At 51.7% G+C, this 26,612-nt stretch overlaps 2 protein-coding genes across 9 annotated transcripts in view; both read right to left on the bottom strand.

Moving 5' to 3' along the window:
- Positions 1–591: 591 nt before the first annotated feature.
- On the bottom strand, positions 592–15,880 carry ROPN1L (rhophilin associated tail protein 1 like). Of its 4 annotated transcripts, none has more exons than XM_051853576.3 (5): positions 15,558–15,880; positions 13,192–13,315; positions 10,447–10,608; positions 2,470–2,645; positions 592–775 (listed from the first exon to the last, which is right to left on the bottom strand). In XM_051853576.3, the coding sequence occupies exons 1-5, from the start codon at positions 15,686–15,688 to the stop codon at positions 712–714; spliced, it is 657 nt and encodes a 218-aa protein (XP_051709536.1). In that variant the 5' UTR covers positions 15,689–15,880; the 3' UTR covers positions 592–711. The 4 variants fall into 4 exon arrangements, with proteins under 4 accessions (XP_051709536.1, XP_089168731.1, XP_089168732.1 ...); XM_089312604.1 differs by lacking the exons at positions 592–775; positions 2,470–2,645 and adding exons at positions 8,199–9,201; positions 9,855–9,937 and having other exon boundaries at positions 15,558–15,851; XM_089312605.1 differs by lacking the exon at positions 10,447–10,608 and having other exon boundaries at positions 15,558–15,851.
- Positions 15,881–18,532: 2,652 nt separating this feature from the next.
- Positions 18,533–26,612, bottom strand: part of MARCHF6 (membrane associated ring-CH-type finger 6) — a 98,272-nt gene continuing 90,192 nt past the window's right edge. For 3 of the 5 annotated variants that reach the window (XR_016220078.1, XR_016220079.1, XR_016220080.1), the window contains 2 exons: positions 25,810–25,945; positions 21,002–22,167 (listed from right to left, as the gene is read on the bottom strand). Coding sequence is in view for 2 of the 5 variants with exons in the window: in XM_051853570.3 (XP_051709530.1) it covers positions 22,080–22,167; positions 25,810–25,945 (224 nt within the window). In the remaining 3 variants the exon portion in view is untranslated. Of the gene's footprint in view, positions 22,168–25,809; positions 25,946–26,612 lie in introns of all 5 variants that reach the window. The other 2 variants (XM_051853570.3, XM_070056585.2) reach the window with 1 other exon arrangement.

Raw genomic sequence — 26,612 nt, 5'->3', positions numbered from 1 at the left:
ACTCTTACAAGCTGGAATTTTATGAGTATTCAAGACAGACTGTGTGTCCCCTGGCAGGGTGACCGGAAGCGCTGGCCAGTGATCAGATACGGTGGCTTAAGGAACTCCACATCTCAGTGAGGAAAAAGCCCTAAGGCCCCCTTTCAGGTAGCGGCCAGATGTTTCTCCTGGGCACTTGCAAGTCTCTGGGGGCTGCTCAGGTTTATTAGCTGGGTGGCCAAGCTGCGGAGAACCACGGTGTCGGCCACGTGCAAGTCCTCAGTGCACTGCCACTGTCCTGAAGACCCCAGAAATGGAAAGCAAACCAGAGTGCTCAGGGGCTCACTGCCGGCCCGGCCAGTGCCACTCCCACAGGAGAGACTGGGCTGGGGCAGACGACGCCCTCCCTGGGGAGGCTGGGGGTGGGAGGGCACCCAGGGAGCAAGGCCAGGCCACCTGCAGCCCCACGTCCTGCTCCGTGGACTCCAAGTTGGATTATTTCACTGAAATAGATGCTTTTTCAGCTTTAGGGAAGAAACAATAGTTCAACAGGCCCCGGGAGGCATCTGTCGCGTGTTGTCTCCACCGAGAGAAGAACTCACACCACAGATGTACGTGATTAATGACAAGCTGTATTTGGTGCCAAGGTTTTCAAAAGCGCTATTTTGACATTAAAATGTGTTCTTCTCTGTATTAAATGGTATGTCTTCAGAGTTCTCTTATTGAGGTTTTCTAAATATTTCTCTTTGCAGAGAAGAAATCCGAAACTCCGATCAGGCCATTCTTTCTAGAGTCTCTGGATTGGAAACAGATAAGTTACTTATCAGCAATTTCTCACGGCACCCGTCATACAGTTTTGGTAAAATGTAAATTTACTTTTCAAAATCTACTTCAGGAAACCGATGGCTCACGCTCTCCCATCAGTAATTCTTACACCCCAAAATAAGGTGTTCCCTTTTCCTGAGAAAAGATCTGTTCTGCGTGGTGATTCTTTACCATCACAGCGTCCAACAGCTTGAGAACAAACGTCACCGAGAGCAAGACCCCATGCCGGGGTCCTTCTCGCAAGCAGGAAGGGGAGGGACACCCCAACCTTCTGGGTGCTCCCCTCTGTCCCAATTCAGCCCCCGCAGGATCACTGGGCTTCTGGTTGAGTCCAGCCCAGCCCAGCCGGACATGGTGGCTGTCTCCCTCTTGCACAGCACATGAAGCTACAGGGATCCCCCACTATGGGTCCCCTCCCCAGCTCATCATAGCCTGCATGGCTGCCAAGGCCAGCGTCGTTTTCTAAGGGGACATCCGGGGGCTTAAGGAGCTTTAGGAACCAAGCAGGAAGCAAATGAATGAATGGATGGATAAATGAATTGCTGAGCAGGCAGGCTCAAGTAAGAAGTTACTCGCACTGTAAGAAGCCCAGGTGAGCGGTTTATGACGGGGAAGGGGGTATGGGAGACCCCAGCAGTCTGGCCGCAGGGTCTGGGTGCACTGCCTCCACCATCTGCAAAGCTCTCCAATACACGAGCCCAGCTCACGGTGTGCCTGCCTCCAAGAAGTGCTGAGTCAAGTGCCCAGGTCCAGTCAGGCTGTTCTGGGGACCTGGGGGTTGGGAGGCTCTGCACGGGGCCCCTGTGCCAAGCTCGGACCCCTTGGCCACTCAGCGTCCCTATACTTCATATCCAGCTACCCACTCAGGGGTCTAGTCTCACCCCACCTTCCTTAGGGAAGCCAAGCTGACACCTGTGCATTTCTGGTCAGCACAGCCTGATTCCCAGCCCCACTGTCCTGTCCCAGGGCACCAATGACTGCCTGCAGAAGTCACCGGGGCAAACAACACCCCTCCAACACGCACAGGACCTACACGGCTGCACTCTCCCAAAGCGTCATTTTGAGAAATAACCAGGGGTGGGAGGGGGAACTCCCCAAAAGCATGCCACAACCCTTCCAGACCAAGAGGGTCATCTTGCGGGCAGACAGAAAGCAGGTGCGGGAGCAGTCCCAGGTCCAAGGGGGCAGCACCTGTGGCTACTCACTGGGAAAAGGTAACACTGGCCCAGGGTCATTTTGAGAGGTTAACCCAAAGCACCCAGGCAACCTCGCCTTGGCACTCAAGGCAAATCCATCGGGAAAGTGCAGCGTGTAACGTGTCCCCAGGCGAGTTCATCAGTCAAGAGCTGTGTCTGTGCTCCCTGGGGAGCACTGCGCCGGGAGGTAATCAATGTTGACGTGAGCGTGCTGGAACTGACGTCATGTGGCTCACTTGGGACAAGCCCTTCTGAGTGACAGCTCACATCTTCTCCCTCTGCCATCTAACGTGAGGACAACCCGGGTCCAGCCCTGGTCGGAACCCCACACGGGGAAAGGCCGCCCTCCGGGAAGATGATGCTTGTCTGTACCCTCTCAATAGCAGGCCTCCCTGTAACCTGCTCATCTGGGAAGGGCGGGAGCAGAGAGAAGGGCAACTCTCCAAGCCCAGGGGGCGCCCACACTTACACTTTTTCCTTTAAAGAGGCAAGATAGGCTTCCGTCTCCAAGGCAGGGATGTCTGTGTCTAACCCGGCCAAGTACTGGTAGACGTAGGAGAAAGTCTCGAACGGGATGCGAGCGGGCCCGCCGTCCGGGTCATTGGTGAGGATCTCACACAGGTGCTTCATGGCTGTGTTCAGGGACTAGAGAGACCGCAAACCGGGGGCACAGTGAGAACCAGGCAGGCACCCGCACGCTCGACGGGCGACCTCCAAAGGCGTCTCCATCTACAGTAAGAACCGGGTGGCTGTGTCGTTGCCATGGTGAACAACAGGCAGGAAAGGTCTGATCAGGATGCCGCTGGCCAGGAAAAACTCTAACCTGCCTGTCACCAACAAGAGGAAGCATCCTTGGCCAGTGTAGACCTGAATCGGTTCCTGACCAGAGGTGGCAGCTGTGGGGGATGGGGCAGCAGGGTGGGTGACTCAGGTGCCCAGGAGGTGGCCCCAGGCATCCCGGCTCCATCCTTCCACACACGGGAGGTTCCTCAGGAACGTGCGGGGCCGCCCCCTCCCACGGCTGGGCCCGGGCTGACCTCATTCCCGCTCCTTCCTGCAGTCCTCCCCACTGCCTCCCTGTGGAGACCACAGGCTCTGCAGCGGCAGCAGCAGGGCCAGGCCCACACAGCCTCACCTCCAACTCACTCATCCTGCCGAAAGACAAGGTTGTTTAAAGGAGGGGGCGACCCTGTGACAACAGGTTACTGTCTTTTCACGTTTGTGAGCCCGGTGTGGTCACGCAACCCCGCGGTCCACAGGTGATGAACACAGCAGCTCGCGCTTCCACGTCCTCCAGCACTTTTGAAAATTCACAATGACATTTGACAATTGCATTTTGAGAAATGAACCCAATGTGTCCTGTCTTTCAAAAAGCAGAGTGCTTATTCCAAGGCTCCTGGACACACAGACCCTGGCAGTGCAGGCAGCCTAAGGGATCCAACCCATGCCCCAGCTCTCTCCCTACCTCCTCCCCAGGAGCTGGTCCTGGCCAGAGCCACCCCCACAGACAGACAAAGGTGAACTCACCTCGCCAACACGCACAGGGGAACGCACACCCTGTCCCTGGCTGCAGAGTCACTAAGGGCCCAGCACAGCGGCTCTCTCGGGTTCCAGAGCCTGGGCTCTGGAATGCACTCTGGGGCAGTGGGAAGGAGGTGCTGGGGTGGAGGGTGATGTTTTCAACTGGGTGAGCAGGGAAGTCTCACTGAGCAGGCAGCATAAGCAAAGCCTGCGGGGGTGGGGGTGGGAGGTCATCCAGCTGGGAAGCTGTGTTCCAGGAAGAGCCTGGGGGCTCAGTGCAGCCACAGCAGGTCAGGGAGGGGTGGAAAATGAAATGTGAATGGCTGGCCCAGTAGGAGGCGCCCACCCCGGGGAACACGATAGAACTCAGTAAGGAAGCTTTGGGACAATCTGGCCAGCGGCCAGGGGAGTTGCAGAGGATTGAGCAGAGGCAGAGTCCAGTGGCTGGACGTGTGGGTGTGAGAGACAGCCGCGCAAAGTGGCCCCAAAGTTTGAACCGCCAGATGGAAGACTTGTTGAGAAGCAGAGGGAGTCGCAGAGAGCCAAGGGAGTAGCAGAGAGGGGAGGGAGTCACAGAGAGCAGAGGGAGGGCTCTGAGATGGGGGTGTCCGTGGGCTCATCCCTCGGGCCTGTCTGAAAACGCTGAGGCAGGATCACGGGGTCTAGGGCCCAGGCACGAGGCTCGGGCTGGGGACTCCGCATCTGGGCCGGTTTTGAGCCGAAAGCCTGAGTGCGATCACAAGGAGGCTAGATCTGGGGAGGTGGCAGCAGCAGAGGGCAAGAGCAGCAGGTGCATGGTGGCACTGAGAGCCAGCGCCACAAGACGCAAGGAAGGCTGAGAACCATGTGGACTGGCGTGGGACACGGGACCTCACATGTCCAGGAGCAGTGGCAGGGACCATGGCCTGGACCCACAGGGCACCCGTGCCAGAGCCGGCTCCTGTGAGGCGACTGCACTGCCCAGCAATTCTGGGAGCCGCATGACTGCACCCTGGTGGCTTAAGGCCAGCTGTGGCGGGGAGGAGGGGCAGGGGGGTTACAGCACACTGACCAGCAACCATCCCAGCTTGGCACTTTCCCCAGGGAGCAGGCTGTCACTCACTTCCCAGACTGCCACCGTGAGGAGGACAGGGCGAGGAGGGGACCTAGGTCATGTCGAGCTCAGGGAACAGCAAGGAAACAAAAGGTGAGAGAGTATAAAGCACAGTGCCCACGGGCCAGCAGCAGATCCAGGAGAGTCACCCAGTCTGACCCACCAGTGACCCTGGGCACATAAAGCCAACACCCTCAGGGACCAGGCTCGAGGGTGCTAGACAGCAGGAGGTGGTAGCTGTTCGTGCCAGGCAGCGCCTAAGAGCTGGGCTTGGGGTCTCGCTCACTCCCCATGGTCACCGTGCCAGGTAAGGGCTGCCCTTGTCTGAAGTTCACAGGGCTCTGCCCAAGGTAACCGGGCCAGCACTGGGAGGCAGCAGCTGGCCTCCTGAGCCCACCCCAGCAACCACCTCTGCTCGCGGCCACCAAGCTGGCTGGCTGCGCGAGGGACAGCGCAGAGACACCACCACACTCCAGGATCCAGGCACTCGTCTGGAGGAGAGGACAGAGCTGGACAGAGGTCCCCATCACCAGCAGCAGGGACCCGGGGAGTCTCTAAGGCAAGAGTGACAGTCATTCCCTCCCATTTCACTCCGGCATCCGCTTCCCACGTTCGGGCACATGCACTGTGATGCTGGTCCAGCTCCGAGGGCCACACGGCACTCCAGTTAGAAAAACCTGCCATGTTCCTTCCATGGGGAGGTACACATATCTCCAGGGACAGCCACACAAGGCACTCCCTTAAAAGACTGGGGGAGAGGGGGACGGCGCAGAGAGAGAGAGAGAGAGAGAGAGAGAGAGAGAGGACCTGCTGAGAATAGAGCTGAGAGCTTCATCATCCACGTGCTTCCCTTGAAACTTCTCGAAGCCACGTGAGGATTCACTGTTACACTACACACAGAGTGGAAGCCGACACGGCAGAGCCTCGGTGGGGCCGAGCCAGGGGAAGGGAAGGGAAGCCCTGGCACGGAGCGAGCAGGCAGGCGAAATCCCTGTACATCACGTTCAGGGGCGTCAGAGGAAGCTTGTCTAGGGGAAAGACAGCACGCCACGGCAGCAGCCCCGCCTCTGCCAGGCACCACACCACCATGGGCAGAGCTGCCCACGGCAAGATCGCAGCAGCCCCACTCCCAGAGACGACGCAGGCTTCTTCCTGCGGCACTCAAGTCACATTGCCTGTGAGCGTGTTTCTTGGCCCCAAAGGGTCGTGGGTAATTGGGCTAATGCCTCACCAGCCAAAGGGCCCTCTCCTTGGCAGGCGGCCCCTATGCCAGCCTCCCACTGCTGCTGACTCGGCTCCCACAATGCCTCCTGGGGCGTGGTTGCCCCGCAGGCAGTACTTCGTCTCCAGCCAGGTGTGTCTGCTGGATCCACACCCGAAACCCCAAGGAGATGTGTGAACAACACAGGTGGCAGGGGCACCTGCTGCTTCCCGGCATCTCTGGAGTGCTAATTCCGTGGGCTTGGGCACGTTTCAGAACTACGGCTGCTCTCAAGGCACTCGCCTCCTGCAGAGAACAGAGTCGCCTCACGCCTCCTCAGGGCGCCCCCAGCTGGCAGGGACATAAAGCACGCACAGCAGCCTGCCCCACTGACACAGGGGAAGCTCCCGGGCAGGCCTCTTCCTGAGGACTGGACTAGCATGAACTAGCACCTCACTTTTACAGCGCCCAAGACCCTTGTCATCTCACTTTATTATACTCACGGCTTTCCTAACTCACACGTTTCTGGGGCTTGCAGTGGCAAAAGGGTGAGAGACCTTGAAATCAGGAACATTCTAGCATCAGGCAGGATGTGGTCCCAAAGTAAGGGATGACGGGACGAACGTGCTCCCCAGGGCAGGGCAGGGCAGGGCGATGCAGATCGGCAGAGCACCCACTCCCCTGCCATCCCCCACAGAGACAGAGAGAAAGCAATGAGTGGCCAGTGCTGGGCGGCAGAGCCCGGAGGCCCCAGGACAGCTCCTTCTCCTGGGACAGTTTATCAAACACATGAGGGTGATTCATAAAGTTCATAAGAAAACACACACACACACACACAATTAAAAGATAACTTTATTTTGATGCGAAGGATTTTTCAAAAACCCAGCAGCACGGTTTTCTCACGACATGCATTCTCCGCGGACTATCTGGGCCCCCTCCTGGCTGGCCTGAGCAGCTCCCACACTTGGCGGACTGCTGTATCCTGCACTGGGGTGCAAAGGACTCTGCCGGCCTTTCTAGGACAACCCTGCTGGAGACCCCGAAAGTGGCAGGGCCTCGAGAGCTGGGACACAGCCTCCACGGCCAGGACGGGTGGCTGTCCCACTGGACAAGCACAGGCTGAGATGGGGCAATGGCGCCCAATCCAACTTGCGTAGCCCGGCTGCATGGGGGAGGAGGTTCTAGGAGCTCAGGAGCGAGGACTGCGGGAGGCTAACAGACCACCGCTTAGACAGGAGTCATTTTAGGACCTAGGATGACATGAGTGACAATCCTTGGGCCCACACAGGAAATCACAAGCATTAACTCCAAAAAGGGGGTCCTAACCTGTGGACCACAGAGCCACAGGGAGGGGCCCCTGGCTCCATCCCTCAACTCTTGCCATGTCCAAGGTATCTGATGTTGAGTTACCTGGCCCCTCTCTCCCACAGCACACCAGCCTCAAACTCAGGACACACTACCTTCCACAACAGGTTGCTGGCAGCACACAGAGCAGACAGAGGGCCTGGAAGACAGTGTGCAGTGCGAGCCCTGTGCCTCCAGCAAGCACGTGTTCTACACACGTGCATGTGTCCTTGCACACACAGAGTCACATTCAGACGCATTGCAATCGGCGCAAAAGTCACTGTTGTTTGTCTTGCTGGGTTTTGTTGTTGTCCTGTCTTTCTTTCACTTAAGATCTCCTGGTCAGGACATGGATGGGAATAAAAGACGCGGTACACGATTTTCTTATGCTAAAAAAAAAAAAATCTCCGTGCTTAGAAAGCAGAACGTTTCGGATCCAGTGCTTCACTGCTTTGGGCCTTTAACTGTGGCAGCGCAGAAAGGGACGGATGAAGTCTGGGCTCGCTCCAGGAAAGCTCTGGGAGACAGAGGGGCTGGGGTCACCACGGCACTGGGCGGCGGTTCCCAGTGGCCCTGGCCCCACGTGAAGCTGGGGCAGCTTTCAGGTGCTCCAGGACACACCAGGGCACCAGCTACCAGAGTCAGGGCACCTGCCTGTTCTGCTCCCTGAGAATCCTCACCCAGCGCCTGGATGGGGCCCCGCACAAAGCGCTTGGCAAACACTTGGGGGGATGCAGAAGCGGAGGAAGGAGGGACGGTACAGGTGCCTCCGATGTCTCAGCAGACGCGCCTGCTCTTTCTGCAGGCCGTCAGCCCCAGCAGTCCAATGAGCCTGATTCCTGGAAAAGAGCCCGCATCTACCACCTGCTGGGCGGGCGAGCGTCCTGGGCAGGGGAGGCTGCAAGCAGGCAATGACCCAGGGTTCTGCGAACACAACTTTGGGCGGCAACTCACGACAAATTTCTTCTCATCAGCTTGCCTCACTTCCTCCCTTCCTCCTTTCGGGAGGGGTTTGGTTTTTTTTGTTTTTTTGTTTTTTTTTTTTTTAGCATAAAAATACAGGCTGTGACAAGCCCGGCGGCGGGAGGACCAACCTCTGGGCTGCTTCAAGCCACAGCTGCCTTCCGGGTGCACCTCCTAGCTCCCGGGCCACAGGCACACACACCTCCACGCTGTGTCATGCCTCACACTCGGGGGGGGGGGGGGGGCGAGGCCTGGGCGGAGACCTGTGGGCATGGCCGGGGGGACCACGGGCCCCTCTGGGGAGGACCAGGTCAGCTTTCACACCTGCACCCCCCCCACCCCTGAGTCTCCAGCCTGCAGGGCAGCAGCAGAGTGGCTGTGTCTTTCCACACCCAGCAGGGCACACAGGTGCCAAGAAGGGGGTCAAGGCAAACAGCAGGTCCTCCTGCCAAGGCGAGGGGCCAGGCTGGCTGCCCCGGGGTGACTTCGTCCCCTTCCCCTGCTCAGTCTGTAACGGGAGGCCCCACCCTCAGGAAAACGTCTCCATCTAGTGTCCTGCGCGGCTCGTGGACACGGGGCCTCATTTCTGTCTTAATTTTCATGATGTAGGGAGGTTGGAATGACAAAGATGAACCAAAAAAGACCCATGAATTAATTGGCCTCTCATCATTGTTAAGCTCAAAACTACACAGCTAAGCGTGGCGGCGGCGGAGGCAGCCATGAGAATCATCGACCCGGGTACTGACACCGATTTTATGTAATGAAGATGCTGATCTCGGCTCCAGCGGGGAGCGTGTCCGGCGCCTCCGTGCGTTCGCCTCTGGTCTCCCAGAGGACGCACGGGGCCTGTCTATGCCCTGGCTCCCGGGGGTGGGGGTCCCGCGGCACAGCAGCCTCTTCATAAGGAAACTCGCCTCCCGTTGCACAGTGACAAACACTGAGCGCGGTTCCGGACCTGGCTGCCCAGAGCTGCGGTGAGAGGGCCGGGGCGCCACAGGCTGCCAGGGGTGCTGGGGACCCCAGCGCAGGTTATTACGTAAGGTGTAAGGTGCAGGCATGAAAACGGAATGTAGAGGCTCCTGCAAAGACGAAGCTGCACTGTGGATCACTGAGGTGCACAGTGCCGGCGGAAGGTCCAGCTCTCTTGTCCCAGCCACCTTGCATCTCAGGGGAACAGGAGCAGAGTCCACCTCCACCACGCCCACACCACGCCCTCAACATGCCACCCTCCCTTGACACGCCCACTACCCCCCCACCCCCCACCCCCCCCACCCCCACCCCCCCGCACCTCCTCGCCCTGCCTTCCTGCCAGCTAGCCTGCGGCCGGCACCTGCGCGCTCCCGCAGGCCAGGCAGGGCCGTGGCTGCTTCCCAAGGCTGGTGGGTTGCGCCTGACAGTCTGCCAAGAGGCGCGGATGCCTGTTCCACTCAGGTGTAATTTTATGCCTCTGGTCAGGCGAGGAAATGAGGTGTAGCTACGGCAACCTCAGCACTGTTCCATCACAGCCGTGCACTTCACCCACGGTTAACGTCTACATGGAGACACTAGCGAGCGGTTCATGTCCTTAACGTGGGGCAGTAACACAGATTTGATTTCTAAAAAAGTTCTATTGTTTCCGTTTTATCAGAGACACAGAGAGAGAGACAGGGAGAGGGAGGGAGAGAGTCCTTGATCTGCAGGTTCACTCCTCAACCTGTGATGGGCCAGGCCAAGGCCAGGACCCAGGACTCACCTGGATCTCCCATGTGGGCAGCCGGGACTCAACTGCTGAGCCCTCACCGACCTGTGGCTCCCAGGGTGCACGCTAACAGGAAGCTGGAATCAGAAGTGGAGCTGGGGCTGAAACCCAACTGTGCCAATATCCGACTGCAGGCACCAGACACATCCCTATTTAACTTTAAAATGCGTGTACAGGGCAGGTCTTAGCAGAGGAGTGAGGGCGCCGCCTGGGACCCCAGGATCCTACGTTGGAATGCCTGGATTGGAGGCAGCAGGTCCCTGCCACCCACCCGGGACATCCTCCCAGATCCTGGCTTGTGGCCCAGCCCTGGCTGTTGTGTGCATCTGGGAAGTGAACCAGTGGATGGGAGGTCTCTCTCTCTCTCTCTCTCCCCCTTTCAGTATCTCTCTGCCTTCCAAATAACTAAATTAAAACAAAAAAAAGTTAAATAAAATAACGAAACCTGAAAACACCAATGTTCCCTGAGGGGAAAAGGCTGCTTTCTGAGACGAAGTTACTGAAGCAATGCAAGTGTCCCTAAGCTCTTTTTAAGCCAGGCCCCAGACGACGGGGAATTGTTAACACACTGCTGATGGGTACGTACCCCGCCAAGCATGCTGCATCCGAGTGCTAAAAATTTTATCCACTCCATTGTGCCTTCGCAAGGATCCAGTTGTAAGAGAGTTCGGAATTTTTCTGCTGGCAGGCACAAATTTTTCCACTTCTGCTCTAGATCATCTAAGTTCACGTGCGGCTTGTGGCTACACTGTTTAGAAAACACCACTTAGGTTCGAGGAAGCTGTGAAACACAGGACATTTCTGGGGACAGAAATACATACCCGGGAGCCCGCCCACAGCAGGGCAAGGTGGCAGAGGGATGGTGGGGAGGGCCCCTCTCCCCTAACCCCCCCCCCCCCCCCCCCGCGCGCCAGAAAAGAACAAGGGGAGGGAAGCAAAGCCAGAACAGTGTCAGGACCAGAAAAAACGGCGGACAGGTGATGGATGGGCACGGGCGCCTCTGTCTGAAAAACCCCACAGCCAAAAAGGAACTTTGGCAAACAAAACATCCTAAACATGCAGCCCCCGGGGCACGCCAACAGTCAAACAGGAGGAATGCGGAAGCTGAAAATAAACCTGCCCTCCTCCCGGTTCTAAGGATCCATGACAATGGACAGCTCCTGCCACCTGCCGGCAGCATCCCCAGAGAGCTAGAGCGAGAGCGTCTTCCCCATCCACTCCTTCCCGGGGTTCAGAATACCGTGTGACCTGCATGGGGTCTTCGGAAAGTGCATGGAACGTGCACATCATGAAGAAAACACGCACGGATTTTAAAGCTTTAAAACGGTGCCCGTGCTGTGGCATAGTAGGTTAAGCATCCACCTGTGGTGCCGGAATCCTATATGGGCGCCAGTTCGATTCCCGGCTGCTCCACTTCCCATCCAGCTCCCTACTGATGGCCTGGGAAAGCAACAGAAGATGGCCCACGTGCTTGGGCCCCTGTACCTTCGAGGGAGACCTGGAAGAAGCTCCTGGCTCCTGGCTTCAACCCAGCCCAGCTCTGGCTGTTGCAGCCATTTGGGGAGTGAACCAGCAGATGGAAGACCTTTCTCTCTGTGGCTCTCCCTCTCTGTCTGTAACTCTGTCTCTCAAGTAAATAAATAAATCTTTAAAAAAAAAAAAAAAAAACTTTTAAGGGGCCGGCACCATGGCTCACTTGGTTAATCCTCTACCTGTGGTGCCCGCATCCCATTTGGGTGCTGGTTCTAGTCCTGGCTGTTCCTCTTCCAGTCTAGCTCTCTGCTGTGGCTTGGGCTAGCAGTAGAATCATGAATGCCAAGTGGCCTTCCGTAATACTTGTACACTATTTACTAGCTCATTTCTCTAAATATTAGATGATGCATTGGGAAAAGAAATGCCAAAGACTGTGGGGCAAGGCAGGAAGGGGGTGGCAGCCAGGCCAGGCTCTCAGGGGGACCAGCAATCAGCCCCTGGGGTTCAGTGCAGGTGCCAAAGAGCAATGCTGTATTTCAGACAGAGAGGGTGGATTCACACATCAGCATCTGCACAGCCTTCTCAGGAATGCACCTGCAGCCTCCACTCCCAGAATTCTGCTCTAAGGATTTAGGTGGTGGGGCCGGCACTGTGGCGTAGCCGGTAAAGCCGCCGCCTGCAGTGTTGGCATTCCATATGGGTGCCTGTTCCAGTCTCAGCTACTTCACTTCTGATCCAGCTCTCTGCTGTGGCCTGGGAAAGCAGTGGAAGATGGCCCAAGTCCTTGGGCCCCTGCACCTGCGTGAGAGACCCGGAAGAAGCTCCTGGCTCCTGGCTTTGGATCGGTGCAGCTCTGGCCACTGCAGCCAACTGGGGAGTGAACCAGTGGATGGAAGACCTCTCTCTGCCTCTCCTTCTCTCTCTGTGTAACTCTTTCAAATAATAAATAAATCTTAAAAAAAAAAAAAAAAAAGATTGTAGGCGGTGTTTGTTTAAGTCTAGCAGAATCTAACGTCATCCTAACTGTATTCAAAAGAAAACAAGGGGCGAGCGTTTAGTGCAGCAGATAAGACACCACTCGGGATGCCTATATTTCATATCAGAGTGCCTAGGTTTGAGTCCCAACCCCAATTTTCTGCTAATGCACACTCTGGGAGGCAACAGATGATGGCTCAAGTACTGGGGGCCCTGCCACCCACAGGGGAGATGGATGGAGTTCCTGGCTCCTGACTGAACTGATCCAACCCCAGCGGTTGCAGGTATCTGGGAAGTAAACCAACAAACAGAAAACCTCTGTCTCTGTAACTCTTCCTTTCAAACAAAATGAAAATACATAATAAAATCTTTAAAAAAAAAAAAAAAAAAGCACGTGAGGCTGGTGTTGTAGCATTGCAGATAGGGCCAAAGCATGCAACTCCAGCATCCCATGTGGGCACCGGTTTGAGTCCCAGCTGCTCCACTTCCAATCAAGCTCCCAGCTAAAGGCCTGGGAAAGCAACAGAAGATGGCTCCTGGCTTTGTCTGGCCCAGTCCTGGTCATCTTGGCCATCTCGGGGGAGAACCAGTGGACAGAAGATCTCTGTCTCTCCCTCTAACTCTCTCAAATAAACAAATAAACATAAAAAGCAAGCATATTTCATTTTTCTAAAATCTCATGAATAGCTATTTGGGGTTCTTTAAACATAACAAGGCCACTGAACACAACACGTTCCTTCACCCCATAAGCTCTGCTGACCCCCGGCAGGGACAGGGGGCTCCCAGGGGCACTCCCTGTCCTGCACCTGCGGCGCAGGCCCAGCTCTCCCATCCAATAAGAAGACAGTGAGGAAGGGCAGGGCCGGGGCGTGGCCCCGCCTACCTGCTTGTGCAGCACCTTAAGGAGTCCCTGACTCAGGCCTGTGTCTGTTTTCTGTGTCGCCACCGGCATCTCGAGTCTGTCCTTCACAGGAAGTGGGTCTCCTCTTGACAAAGCTGAAAAATACCTGATGAGAACAAATGTGGCTGGAGGCTCAGCCGTCCCCACCGGAGCCCCTCAGGTGGCGTGGTTTTCTAAGCCATCCCAGAAACCATAGTGACTGGGGAGGACCACACTGAGGCCCACGTCCTGCGCTGAGCTCCCCGGCTTTGCCCGCCCTGCATGCCTCAGTTTCTCAGTCTGTAAAATGGGGGTAGGACGGCCCCTGTCTTAGGGAGCTCAGGAGTACTGAGTAAGACAGGGCTTAGCCCGGAGGCCAGCACTGAGGGGTTCCTGGACACGTGTCACTCTCACAGAGCACGACTCGCTGCTCCTCAAAGGCGGCCAGTGGGGACAGGCGGGAGGTTGTGGCCTGGAGCGTGCTGGGTACAAGGCCAGTGCGTGGGTGTCCACCGTGGACAGTTTGGGCGTGCTCTTCCCTCTTCTGGGCCTTGCTGCTTTTCGAGGCACCTGACTGTACACTTCTGTGCGAACCCCACCCAGGCGGCCCAGCGGCACAAAGGCCCCCAGTCCTGCACACTGGGAATGCAACTGGCTCCCAGCCTCTCCGCTCCTCCCTGGGCTGTTCCTTTCTCAGACACCGGAGCAGTCTGGAGCTACTGGACTCAGAAGGGGCCACGGCCAGCCTCAGGCTCCAGGAAGCAAGGCAGATGGTCTGATCAGAAGCATCCATGGGGGGAAAACAGTACTTGACTGAAGGAAGTTTCGTCTCTCTTTCCCCTTTCCTTTCTACCCCTCCACTTCTTGGGTTTCATGCTTGTGAGACACTTCGGCCGCACTGGGCTGGGGCCACCTGCAGGGCAGGGCCCACGTCTGCTTAGCAAGGGTCTCCACTGATCCCATCCAACTTCCCCCTCACTCATGTCAGAGGGCGACAGCGAGGGTCCAGGCTGCGGTTGTGGTCTCTGTGCCCTGCCGATGCACGCAGCAGCTTCTGTAGACAGCTCTGGTCACCACAACAGACGGGCGGGCTGAGACACCTGCTTTGGAGAGGAGGCCAGGGCCAGCCAAGGCAGCCTTCATCCCTGCAGCAACGCCGGCCGGGCCATGTGAGGCACAGCAGCAGGTGCAGTGGCTGGCGCATCGCGGCGGGTCACCAGGCTGGGCCTCCTGGAAACCCCATCTGCAGAGAAGCCCCCACCCTGAGGAAATGGGCAGGTCCACCTCAGGGCCCCACAGCCCAGAGCTTCGGTTTTTCTGTGGACTTGTGTCTCCCTCCTTGCTGTCTCCGCCCCCTGTTGCCACGCCCCTTCCTCTTCCTGGAATATCTCCAGCCTTCCCTCTGCTCACCCTGCATGGCCTGTGCAGATGCATTTACGAAGCCAGAGTTCTTTTCTAATAAACCTCTCTGCAGAGCTGGGCACACCGCAGCCAACGGCACACATGTATTGCCGTAAACAATGCCTGGGTTTTCTTCTACACTCGAAAATGATGCTTAACAGAAATGAGTAATGTGGTGCATTCAGAAAATTCTTAATTCATCATTTTAAAGCAGAGCTTAAAATACTTTTCTTTAAAGTGTTACCAAATATAATTTCATGTTCCAAGAAAAAAAGATGACTCTTCGAATTTTTTTTTTTGCAGCATGCAAATAAACTCTTAAACATCCAAATTCTCCTCCATTTAGGTTCGAATGATTGTTACAATCAGAGGCTGTAATTTTTAGCGAGGATTTTGAGTCTTCTGGAAACAACTGGCAAAGCGTTTCTCAGAAGGCATGCCCTGGGGTCACGAGTGCTGGGTTTCACCTTTGGGTTAAACCACAGCCCCGAAATATCCAGGCCCTAATCCTGGGAACCGGGACCTTGCACACTGAGGGCTTCAGATGGGGTAATCATGCCGCAATTTCTGGCCAGCTCCTAAATGCAAGCCTACGAGGACTGGAAGTTGCTGGCTTTGAAGACAGCGGAAGGCAGCTGCGGATGCTGGGTCCCCGCCTCGCTGGCCGTCGCAACGCTAAGCCCGCAAGTTTTCACAGGGATTTGCTCCAGCAGTCACCGGCAAAGGGATTCATCTTGGCCACGGAGTGCAGAAATTCGGTAAAGCCTGACATGCTGGTCAACACGAATAAATCAGATTTACAAAGACTCGTCATTACCAAAGCGAGAGTTTTCAACTCAGCCTGCCTGCACAAGGGGCTGATTTAACGGCAGGGCGGCTGCAGGCAGCCCCCGGGCCGTCCCTGAGAGAGTACGAGCGGCCGCGGCCGCGCACCCCCTTCCTGCGGGCACGCGGCTCGGCGTCCTTACCCCGCGGACCACTGCAGCACGTCGGCCGGCTGGGTGCGGATGGCAGCCTTGGTGAACTGCTTCAGGATGTCCGGCAGTTCCGGGGGTATGCGGATCTGCTGCGCGCAGAACATGGTGTCCGGCAGCGGCATGGCTCTCCGCACACCGGCGCCCGGCTGGGGAGAAACGAGGGGTGCCCGTCAGCGGGGTCGCGGCCGGCGCCTCCTCCTGCTCCCCGAGAAATGAGGACCAACCACCCCTCCAGCGACGCCGCTTGAAGCAGCCGCGGACCGTGACTGTTGCGTCGCCGTCTCCAAGCAACCGGGGCCGCGCACGCGCACAGGGGCTGCCGCCCGCGCCTGCGCACTCGTGTCCAGGCACCCTTCTGGCGCGAGGTGTGCGAGCTCGTGGTGTTGCTTTAAGAGCGGCGGATTCGTGAGGGCCGCCTGTCCCCCTGGCTCCGGCTACTAGGGCCTGCTCGGGAGGAAGCCGGGGCGCCCGAGCTCAGCTGCCCCACAGCCTCATCACGGGCATCGTCCTCCCCGGGACCGGCTCAGGGCCTCCGGGTCGGACGGACTAAAGCGCTGGCGGGTGCTGTCCGCCGCCTTGCTGGCTTCTAGGAGCCGTCCCAGCCTTTCCCGGGCGGTCCACACACCCACCGGACGCGCGCACTTGCAACAAGGCAGAAGTAGCCGTCTGGGGAGGGCAGGGGTTCTGGTGGGCGACGCCCCCGCGAGCAGGCTGACACCCTGACGACAGACCGGTCATCTGGACCGCACACACCAGTCCCGAGTGGACAGAAGCGTTTCCTGGAGCCTGTAAACAAGTCCACACTGTGGAAACTCCGTGCGGCCAGGATGTAAGCCAGGTGGCTACTTACGGCATATGCCAAGGGCCCCTCCGAGGAAAAGCGCGGGACCTAAGGAGCGATTCTGTGACCGCCCCTGGCAGCGCAGAGCCTGGAGCGAGCCCAACAGCGGTCCTGGGCAGAATGGGGCCGGGGGAGCGTCGAGTCGGACTGTGCACTCATTGCCGAGGCCCCTAGCAAGACCGAGTACCACATCCCTATAGAGACCTTGGATTCTGGGAATTACAACAGCAATTTAGCTTTCAGAGAGTAAACCCTCTGGAGCCTATTCTCAAGGGGGAAAAACGCGAAAACAAGATAAGCGATTTATTGAAGCAGCAAAACCAAACAAGTTCAGCAGGAAGCTCAGGCAGGAACGCCCCAGTCGCTGCAATTTTAGGTAAAGAAATGAGATCAAGGGAAGCCTGCATGTGGACCATGGGGCAGGGAGCTGCGGAGAAATGGCAAGAAGGCAGGCAGCAGAGAAAGGATGGCAGCCCTGGAGGAACATGAAGCCAGATTCTGGATTCACACTGCAAAGCTTTGCTGTTAGACTGGATATGGAGTAGGAAGGAGACCCAAGTGTCTCTGCACTTTTGGGTCAGCAGCTGTAACCCCTGGGTCCAACAGTACACAGACTGGCAGCAGAGCAATCTCATTGTTTGGGCTGTCGGGGAGATGCCCACCTAGGTCTGCAGTTTGGGGAAGGAGATAGAATGGAGATACACACAGCGGTCTCAAAAAAGCTCATGGAAAAGTGCATTATGAAAAAACTATGCACCAAAATAAACATATTTTAATCCCCTAAGTTAACTTTTTACAGTCCACCCCAGGGAATGGGGCAGGGGCATGGGGCCTGCTTCTCACTTGGGCCCTTACAAAACCAAGCTGCTCGAGCCCTGGGGACCAGTCTCCACGTGAGAAATGCCAGACAGCACAGGCTGGAAGAGGAATGGCTGGGGGAGAGGGCATATGTATCCTGTACAAAACAGTAACCAAGGAAGTAGCCGGGTTATTGAGGACTCAGCCAGGCAAGTCCTTTCCCAGCTTCCCAGGGCATTTTAAAAACACATTTTACGTGAAAGACAGCAGCAGCGGCACCGAGGGACGGTGGTGTCTTTATCTTCCATTCACTGGTTCACTCCCCCAAATGATGGCAATGGCCGGTGCTGGACAAGCCTGAAGCTGGAGCATCACTCCATCTCCCACGCTGGCGGCAGGGACCCAAGCACTGTTGCTTTCCCAGGCACACCAGCAGGGAGCAGGATCAGAAGTGAAGCAGCGGGCCGCGTACCAGTGCCCCAAGGCATTTTACTCTTACGTCTATATTGGAATCTTCTGCTCCTGCTTTCTGTTCCGTTCCACTTCTAAATTCTCTGAAGGCAGATATCATAGCTCATCCAACTACAACTCTAAGTGCAGTGCCAGAAACAAGAGACACCAAAAGCAAAACAAGAAAAACAGGGAGGGAGAGAATGTTAGAGCCTCAGCCCCTTGATAAATCACTTCACCTAATCACTGCACGTTTGCTACAAAGTTCCAAGCAAACTTCACGGTGGAAGGGGAAAATTAGTGACCACTTTCCCAGCTTCACAGATTAAAGATGTCTATGGTTCAAAAAGCCTCTATCCCATCACCCTTGCGTTTAGAGTAAATAAAAATGCACTTGATAGGGGAGAAGGAAAAAAAGAAAAATTCTGAAACTAGAAACAGAAATTAGAAACAGTCTCTAAATAAAAGGTCTGAACTCTAGGCACTCAGGAGGGAAAGGACTACGCAGGTTCCCTTTCTGTTGAATCACGGTCAACTATGCAGCCGAGTTTGTGTTTGATTTATTCTAAGTCTCGTCTGAAGAGCCATCTCTGATCTCACAGTGGAGGTGCAGAAGTGTGTGGTACCTTGCCCATAGCATACAACAAGAGGCTTCACTCTTTCCAGTGAGGGTGGTCTCCAATCAAGGGGGCAAGAGGAAGTGGCCGTGTCCTCTGTAACTATACTTTATACTTAGAAAGAAGGTGCTACAATCACATGTAGCAAGGTCTTCTTCTTAGACATAATTACATTTAAAATTATCTACCAATGTTAATAATGCACATTTCCGTAATTTTAAAGCGATCTTGCAACAAAGCAAACACAAACAAAACTAGGCTACATACAACTAACGTTCACTTTATTCAACTTTGTTCTCTCAACTCAGAAGACAACAGAAGACCACATAAAAAGGGAGCATCTTAGAATACACACACACAAAACTGGGCTGGGTATCCAGGGTGTTTGCTTTAATAGAACACTGACATCCCCACCAACTAAGTGTTTTATTGAGCTTCTACAACAGTCACTCCTAGGCCTGGGTCATTTACATTTCCATCTAGGGAATCACGTTACTTTCATAACTACAAAGTGAGGCACTCATATAAAACAGACAGGAATGAAAACGTATATACACTGTCTTCTCTTTGTGTTATACTGATGCCAAAGACACTGATGGAAATTATTTCAAAGAAGCCCTTACTCATGATGATGGTTGTTTCAAAAAGACCCAGGGCAGTGCTCAGCTGAAAAGCACTCATCTCACTGATGGGGCAGACGAAGTGGGTAGATGTGACAGCTTCATCAAGAAGTTAGAGAACCTCTACAAATGAGGCTTTCAAGAATACTTCAAGGGGTAAGACATTTTAGATTTGCCTTTTCTTGATGATGACTGAAAAATTAACACTCTGAAAGAGGATTTTAAACATAATCATTTAATTTAACAATATAAGACTTAATACAGTTAAATAGCTTTAAAAAGTCAATCCTGAATGAAAGAAGTAGCTACCTTGCGAAGTTTTAAAACAGTGCCAGTGTTCTTACATAATGGTCCTACAGTCTCTTGTGTGTGTGTGTGTTGGCAAATGCAATTAAGTGTACAACTGTGTGGTATTTTTTGGTTTCATTTTAAAAAGGCATCAAAATTCAACCTAAATTCAAGAATTACACTTTAATAGTAGCATTTTGCCAATACAGAAATGACATCCCTAGGATCGAATCATTTGAGGGAAGTTATTCTCTTTCACTTAAATACGGAAAGGAAAAACATCACAAAAATCCACAGTATCAAGTTATATTAAATGCTGAAATAAAAATTCCTTTTTGTTTACATCTGGAATCGAGATATTCCATCTCCACTGTTTTTCCAGAGAATGGGGTGGGAACAATCACCTAAAAACCTGGAGCTTTTTTAAGGCTAACTATACACAAACTTCACATTGGCATTTTTCTTCAGCTTTCATCTCAACTATTAATAGTTAATAGTTTAAAAATCAAACATAATTTGCTAATAATGAACAACTGCACACTTCAGACTATGACCATTTGTAACTGGTCATGTGAAACTAATCCAAGTGTCGATTTGTCTCCAATTTACAGATAGTAATAAAGCACAAAGTTCTTCTTTCCTAGTAAAGTTCCTTGAAGACTTTTAGCCCAATGCAAAATAAAGCAAAACTATACTATGATTTTTTTAAAAAATTCTACATGAAAGGCAGCAATACTAGCACTTTCTGAACTATGGATTTTCAGTATTTATAAAACTATTGCTTAACAGTAAAACCTGGATGCTACCCAAGCAAATATTATGCCAGAAAATTCTTTCTTTATTAAAGTATTTATCTTCTTGAAAACAACAAGACAAAAGCACAACTAAAACACTAGGGGGAACTCTTATGTAAGACAATGAAAAGTTAATTGCCAGTGAAATGAAGGGCAATTTTTTTGGCCATTTCATACTGCTGTTTTATAAAATGTAAGACTCATTTATAATTTTGTAGAATTAATCTTTTTTAAACTTTTTATAGTATCTGCCTAGATCTCTGTTAAAAGACATGTTCCAGTGACTTTATATCAACATCTACAAATTTCTTGAAACATGAAAAGAAACCTAAATTAATATAATAAAGTTATAGCTCAATTTAATACTTTTCTCCCAAAATAACAATTAATATAGACATACACCATGACAGGTGGCATTACATTTTGAAATGCTAATTTTTTTTGTAGTGGGACTAAATTTCAGTGGGAAAGCACGGCTAGCAACACCTCATTCAATACAACAGAATGGCTGCTACAAAGTGCCAACGAGTGCAACACTGAATTCCATACCAAGTGTTTTTTATACTGATATTTTTAAGATATATTTTAAAGTAACTGCTTCCCCTTAGGGAATAATTCTTGAAATACAAAACAACCAGAATATCTTGCTCTCAATTTTGGTTACCTTATGTTTGGCTGACTTTTCATGTTTTTAGAATTCTCCAATTTTAGTCTATGGATTTTAATACTATTTGGAAATTCTCTTACAGTTTTTGATGACCCTATGCTGTCTATTTTCTATGAGAACTTGTAAACTGTCATCCAAAAACAAACACTATCTTTACAATATCCTATTACCATTAAACACTTGGATCATGTGTCCAACCATTCTGTTTCTCTAAACATCTATCTGGAAGCTTTGGTTGTAAGTGAAAACTGAGTATGTAAGTGTTCAGTCTCTGAGGTTTTAGAGCATATTTCCAGTGAAATATATTCCTATGTTAAAAGGCCACCTAAGCTAGCTTCATTCTGGACAAACAAAAACAAGTCTGTTTTATTTGTAATTTTATTCTGTAAACAAACAGCTTTGGAAACGCCAGGATTTACTGATGGAAAAGTAGGAGAAATGTACTCCCTTATCCTCATCAACTGCTGCTTTTAGAGTCTTCTCCAAGCTGCCAATCTAAGACACAGCTGTACTTAAAAGCATCTCAGAATGTCCTAAATTCAGAAGGATGCATTATGGTTGGTGATTCTGTAAGATTTATGGCTCCTGCTGCCAAAAATAAAGAGACAGCTATGTGTGGAAAAGAGGGGAGAGGAATTAATGAAAATCTTCATTTGGACTTTTTTTTTCTCTTTTTTTTCTAAGTATAGACATGCCCCTAACAAGCACAAAAACCCAACTCCCAATGCTGATCACTAGGAATATTAAATTATCAAAATTAATTTTCTTACTAGCACAAGATACTATACAATATTACAAACACAGACACATGAAAAAAATCAGGCAGTAGAAAATGTACAACAGCTTTGGTGTTATACAAAATAACTTCCAAAAACGATTGACAGTGAAGCACAGAGTTCATTTTTTCTTACCACAGACACTCCACTGATGACTTCGACTTGTTTCCTTTTATGTTCCTGGTAAGGTCTGAATAGCCAAGACAGACAGAATGTGCAGTTTCTTTAGTAAGAACTGCTGGGAACATCGCAACTGCACTCCACAAGACGTCACTGAAAAGTCTTGCCTGTGCACCACTGCTCTGTGGCACGTTTCCTGTCGAGATCACAGCAGGTCCAAAATAAAGTGACAACTAAATTTAATAAATTAATATACATTTTGTTTAAAGATGTACAATGCACATTCTGTTTAATCCAAGGTGTGAGGGTCTCAAGGAGCTTCTATTTACACATATACAGATCTCAGACAGCAGTGACGTCAGCAGACGCACGCGAGAGCAGCAGAACCCAGGCGGCTGCCCTCTGAATGCTGAGTACACGAGTCAATTACATGAAACTTAAAAACAGCGCTGAGAGATCACCGGGAAAACCTCCAGAGAGAGAAGTCCACAAAAAAGGACACGTAAAGGCAAGGGGGAGGTCAAGGACTTGAGACAATCACTTTATTCCTGGGACGATGGTGGAGGTGGTGATGTGCCTGGTTTGCCAGATTTTCGTTCGTAGTTCACGAGGCGTTGCCCCACAAGGTATCTAGGTGCAAAAACAGGGTGGTTAGTCTCCGGTGTGACATTGCAGAGCAAAATATCATTCCAGCAACATGCCTTCTGAAAGTAAACTGCATCACCTTACTCCTACAGGTCAAAGTGGAGTTGAGAATGAAAACCTGCAAAAGGCACAGAGGCAGGACGCCGACCGTGAGCTGCGGGTTTGGTCAGCAAAGCCTGGAAGGGCTCCCATGCCGTGCAGTGGAGCAGTGCTTCAGTTGATGGGTTAGGATCTCAGAAACTCAACACACTAGGGGCTGGGGTGGGTTGAGGGAACAGTAAAGAATACAGGAGATTTACCCATTAAGGTTAATTAAGTTTTTTGTTTTTTGTTTTTTTTTTTAATTTGAGGCTGAGAGAGAGAGAGAGAGAGAGAGAGAGAAACACTCTACTTCAAATCACTGATTCATTCCCTAAATGGTAACAATGGCTGAAGCCAGAAGCCAGGCTCAGAACTCAATCCAAGTATGCCACTCTGGGAGGCAGGACTCTCATCACTTGAGCCATCACCACTGTCTCCCCCGGGGTCTGCTAAGATTAGCAAGAAGCTGGAATCAGGAGGCACAGCGAGGCATCAAATCCGGGTACCCCTCAGGCATCTTAACAGGCTTCTTATCCACTAGGCCAAATGCCCGCCATACGGGTTCCAATTTTATAATCAGCTAAGCAAACCGATCTGAGGAAATGGACTACAAAACGATCATCAGAAATCTGGATAAGGAGCAAAGCAAGATCCTGAGAAGCTCTAGCTCTAGAGAAAAGGAGACATCAAAGGACAGATTTCAGTGAGGTCAGAGGGCAGATGACAAGGCAGTTGAGTGGGCTCACGTAACAGGTGGTAGGGGGCTAGATCCAAGAACAGAACAGTGATTGCTCTTGACTATGATGTGGTTAAAGGAGACATCTTCTCTCAGCGCACACAAGCTTAATGAGGTATTTTGGCAATTTATGCCTGGCAGCTTAACAGGGCACCTTTTAAAAGTGCATTCATCCTTGTGTCTGTGTGGGTGCAACTGTTGAAATCTTTACTTAGTTGTACTTTTTTGGGGGCTGGCACAGTGAGTTAACGCCCTGGCCTGAAGCACTGGCATCCCATATGGGCACCAGTTCAAGACCTGGCTGCTCCACTTCCCATCCAGCTCTGCTATGGCCTGGGAAAGCAGTGGAAGATGGCCCAAGTGCTTGAGCCCCTGCACCCAAGTGGGAGACCCGGAGGAGGCTCCTGGCTCCTGGTTCCAGATCGGCACAGCTCCAGCCGTTGCGGCCAATTGGGGAGTGAACCATCAGATGGAAGACCTCTCTTTCTCTCTCTCTCTCTGCCTCTTCTCTCTCTGTGTAACTCTTTCAAATAAATAAATAAATCTTTAAAAAAAAAGTTTTCTAAAAAAAAAAAAAAGTACATGAAAGAAAAAAAAGAGCATTCATCCTGCTGCTTCTTTGAGACCACTCCAATGTTTAATCCCTTTCTTTGGTCATATCAGTTCTTTTCTTGAAGCTAACAATTCCTCGTCCCACTGTTCCCTGTAAATAATGAAGATTTTGTAAATGTTTTCAACAATGACAACTGAGCAACATCCAACACAATACACATAGTGCTACTGACACACATGTGATCACAAAACACATCAAGTTACAAAAGAGGGGTCAGCACTGTGGCAATGAGGCAAGTGAGTCAAAAGTAACTCTGAACCCGTACTGACTCTCACCCTATACTCTTTCATGCCCCTGCCCACCCCCACCCCCCACGGCAATTCCTATACCACACTGGAAAATAGACCCACAGCCACAGACAAGCTGCCTTCAGTGGAGTCTACAGTTAAGCAGTTTTGTACATAAAGAAACAGGGAAAGAGAAAAGGGTATACGGGCTGAAGGAAAATAGCAGAGAAGAATGGGAAATTATGAGAGGAGATGGGAATGGGTGCTGTGGAAGTAACTCAGAAAGGCAGGAGTGAAGGAGAGCAGATGACGCTATGAAAAGGAAGCAGGTAGAAGGCCTCAGGGCTGTCTGGTTTGTCATCCTGTCTCAAGTACTGAATTCTTCACCAGGACGACTGAAGTAATAAAAACTGACTCAGCACTGAAAATATCTCCCCTTCTTTCAGAGCTAATAGTCCTCTGTACTGCCTAAGTACATTTTTTTCTTAAATTGTCACTAGGTGCTTTGGAGAAGCCTGAACACTTTAAATCTCATTCTTAAAAATGCAACTCTTTAGAGTCCTCAGAGTAATTAAGGGATGTCGAAGCTGAGGGCTCCAAGAGTCGAACAGGGTGCTGATAACAATGACATGAGGGCAGCAGGAATGAACTGGGGCTCCCTCCAGCAAGTCGGGACACAGACTATCCGCTAGACAGACACCATCCAAACAGAGGACTCAGGGCCCGCGCTGCGGCAGAGTAGTCCCAGCTGCTCCTCTTCCGATCCAGATCCCTGCTACGGCCTGGGAATGCAGTGGAGGATGGCCCAAGTCCTTGGGCCCCTGCACCCACGTGGGAGATCAGCAGAAGCTCCTGGCATTGATCAGCCCCAGCTCCAGCTGTTGGGGAGTAAATCAGAGGATGGAAGACCTTCCTGTCTCTCCCTCTCTGTCTGTAACTCTTTCAAATAAATAAATAAAAATCTTTAAAAAAAATCTTTTTCTCTCACTAAATCTTTCAAATAAATAAACATATCTTTCAAAAAAACAAAACAAACAAAAAAAAACAAAATAGAGGACTCAGCTTTCATAAGGACATGATAGGGAAAATAGCTCTGTTCTCCCAGAAAGCTGTTCTCCTCAACTCTCCATGAGGTCTGACATCAGGTTGCAGCTTTCAGTGGTTTCCTCAACACACAGAGGCTCTCTGTGCAATCACCAGAATAATCTGGGAGCCCTAGTTTACAAGAAGAGCATGTGTTTGGGGCCAGCACTGTGGCATAGTGGGTAAAAGCCACTGCCTGCATATGGGTGCAGTTTCGAGTCCCAGCTGCTCCTCTTTCAATCCAGCTCTCTGCTAATGTGCCTGGGGAAAGCAATAGAAGATGGCCCAAGTCCTTGGGCCCCTGTACTTGCGTGGGAGACCTGGAAGAAACTTCTGGCTCCTGGCTTCAGGCCAGCACAGCTCTGGCTGTTGCAACCATTTGGGGGTAAATCAGCAGATGGAAGACCTCTTTCTCCCTTTCTGCCTCTACTTAACTCTGCCTTTCAAATAAATAAATAAAACTTAAAAAAAAAAAAAAAAAAGAAAAAGAAAGAAAGAACATGAGCAAGCAATGCTAGTTTGTAATGTAAGCATCTAATTATAATTTAACACTATTTAATAAAGGTCAGAACAAAACATAAGAAAATAAATTGAAAACTATTTAGAACGGGCATTAAAAATATCTTCCTCCCCAAACCAGTTTCTCCCAGTCTTTTCCAGCTTCATAAATGACAACTCCATGTTCTCTGTTGCTCAGGCCAACTGAATCCTTGATTTTACTCTTTTTCTCATCTTGCACCCAATCTATTAGCAAGTTCTCCCCAACCTCTCTTAAAACATAACCAGGATATGAACAGTCTCTCCTCCTATAATTTATCCCATTACAAGGATGAAGAAATGACAAGACCTTAACAAGAGCGGCAAGATGAATGGAATGCAAGACTTACTTGTCATTTTTAATATGTTCATAAAGGCGCTTGAACTGGCGGACCTGGAAGGACAAGATTCCCATCAAGACCACAACCATCAGTAAAAATGGGTAAATCCGCCGGTGGACTAAATTTTGCATTTCTGCAGTCACACCTGTAAAATCAACAAAGGAAAGGAAACTGTTACATGTGTACATGGAATAACAGTGAAATGACATACACCCTTTCCCTAGAAAGAGGGGAATGGGGCACAGCTTCCTCTCCTATAACATGGGGGAGCTGGATGAGATGACTGGTGTGGTTTCCTTTCTGATCAAACAACATGGATTCTAACAGTCCACAAGCAGTGCTATCAGTTTTGCATCCCAGCCACACACAGCTGAAAACACAAACAAAACTGCTTTCACAGTGAAAGATCTATTCCTTTTCATCTAAGACCAACTCAGAAAAAGGAGCCTTGAACTCACATTGAGTCTCTTACCCTACACTGTCTTGTTCCTTTTAGAACACTTAATTATTTGTTTCTCAACATTTAACTCATAAACTTTAACTCTTGCTCGGGGGCGGGGAGGGTTTGGGGTTGGGAGGAGCGATTAAAATCAGAGGAAGAGAGACCGGTGCTGTGGTGTAGCGGGCTAAACTGCTGTCTGCAGTGCCGGCATCCGATATGGGCGCTGGTTCAAGATCCAGCTGATCCACTTCCGACCGAGCTCTCTGCTATGGCCTGGGAGCAGTAGAAGATGGCCCAAGTCCTTGGGCCCCTGCACCCACGTGGGAGACCCAGAAGAAGTTCCTGGCTCCTGGCTTTGGATCAGCACAGC

Source organism: Oryctolagus cuniculus, chromosome 14 (assembly GCF_051225735.1).
Source record: "Oryctolagus cuniculus isolate XC-2025 breed Fujian yellow rabbit chromosome 14, ASM5122573v1, whole genome shotgun sequence".
NCBI lineage: Eukaryota > Metazoa > Chordata > Mammalia > Lagomorpha > Leporidae > Oryctolagus > Oryctolagus cuniculus.
This window is presented reverse-complemented; position numbering and strand designations above follow the sequence as displayed.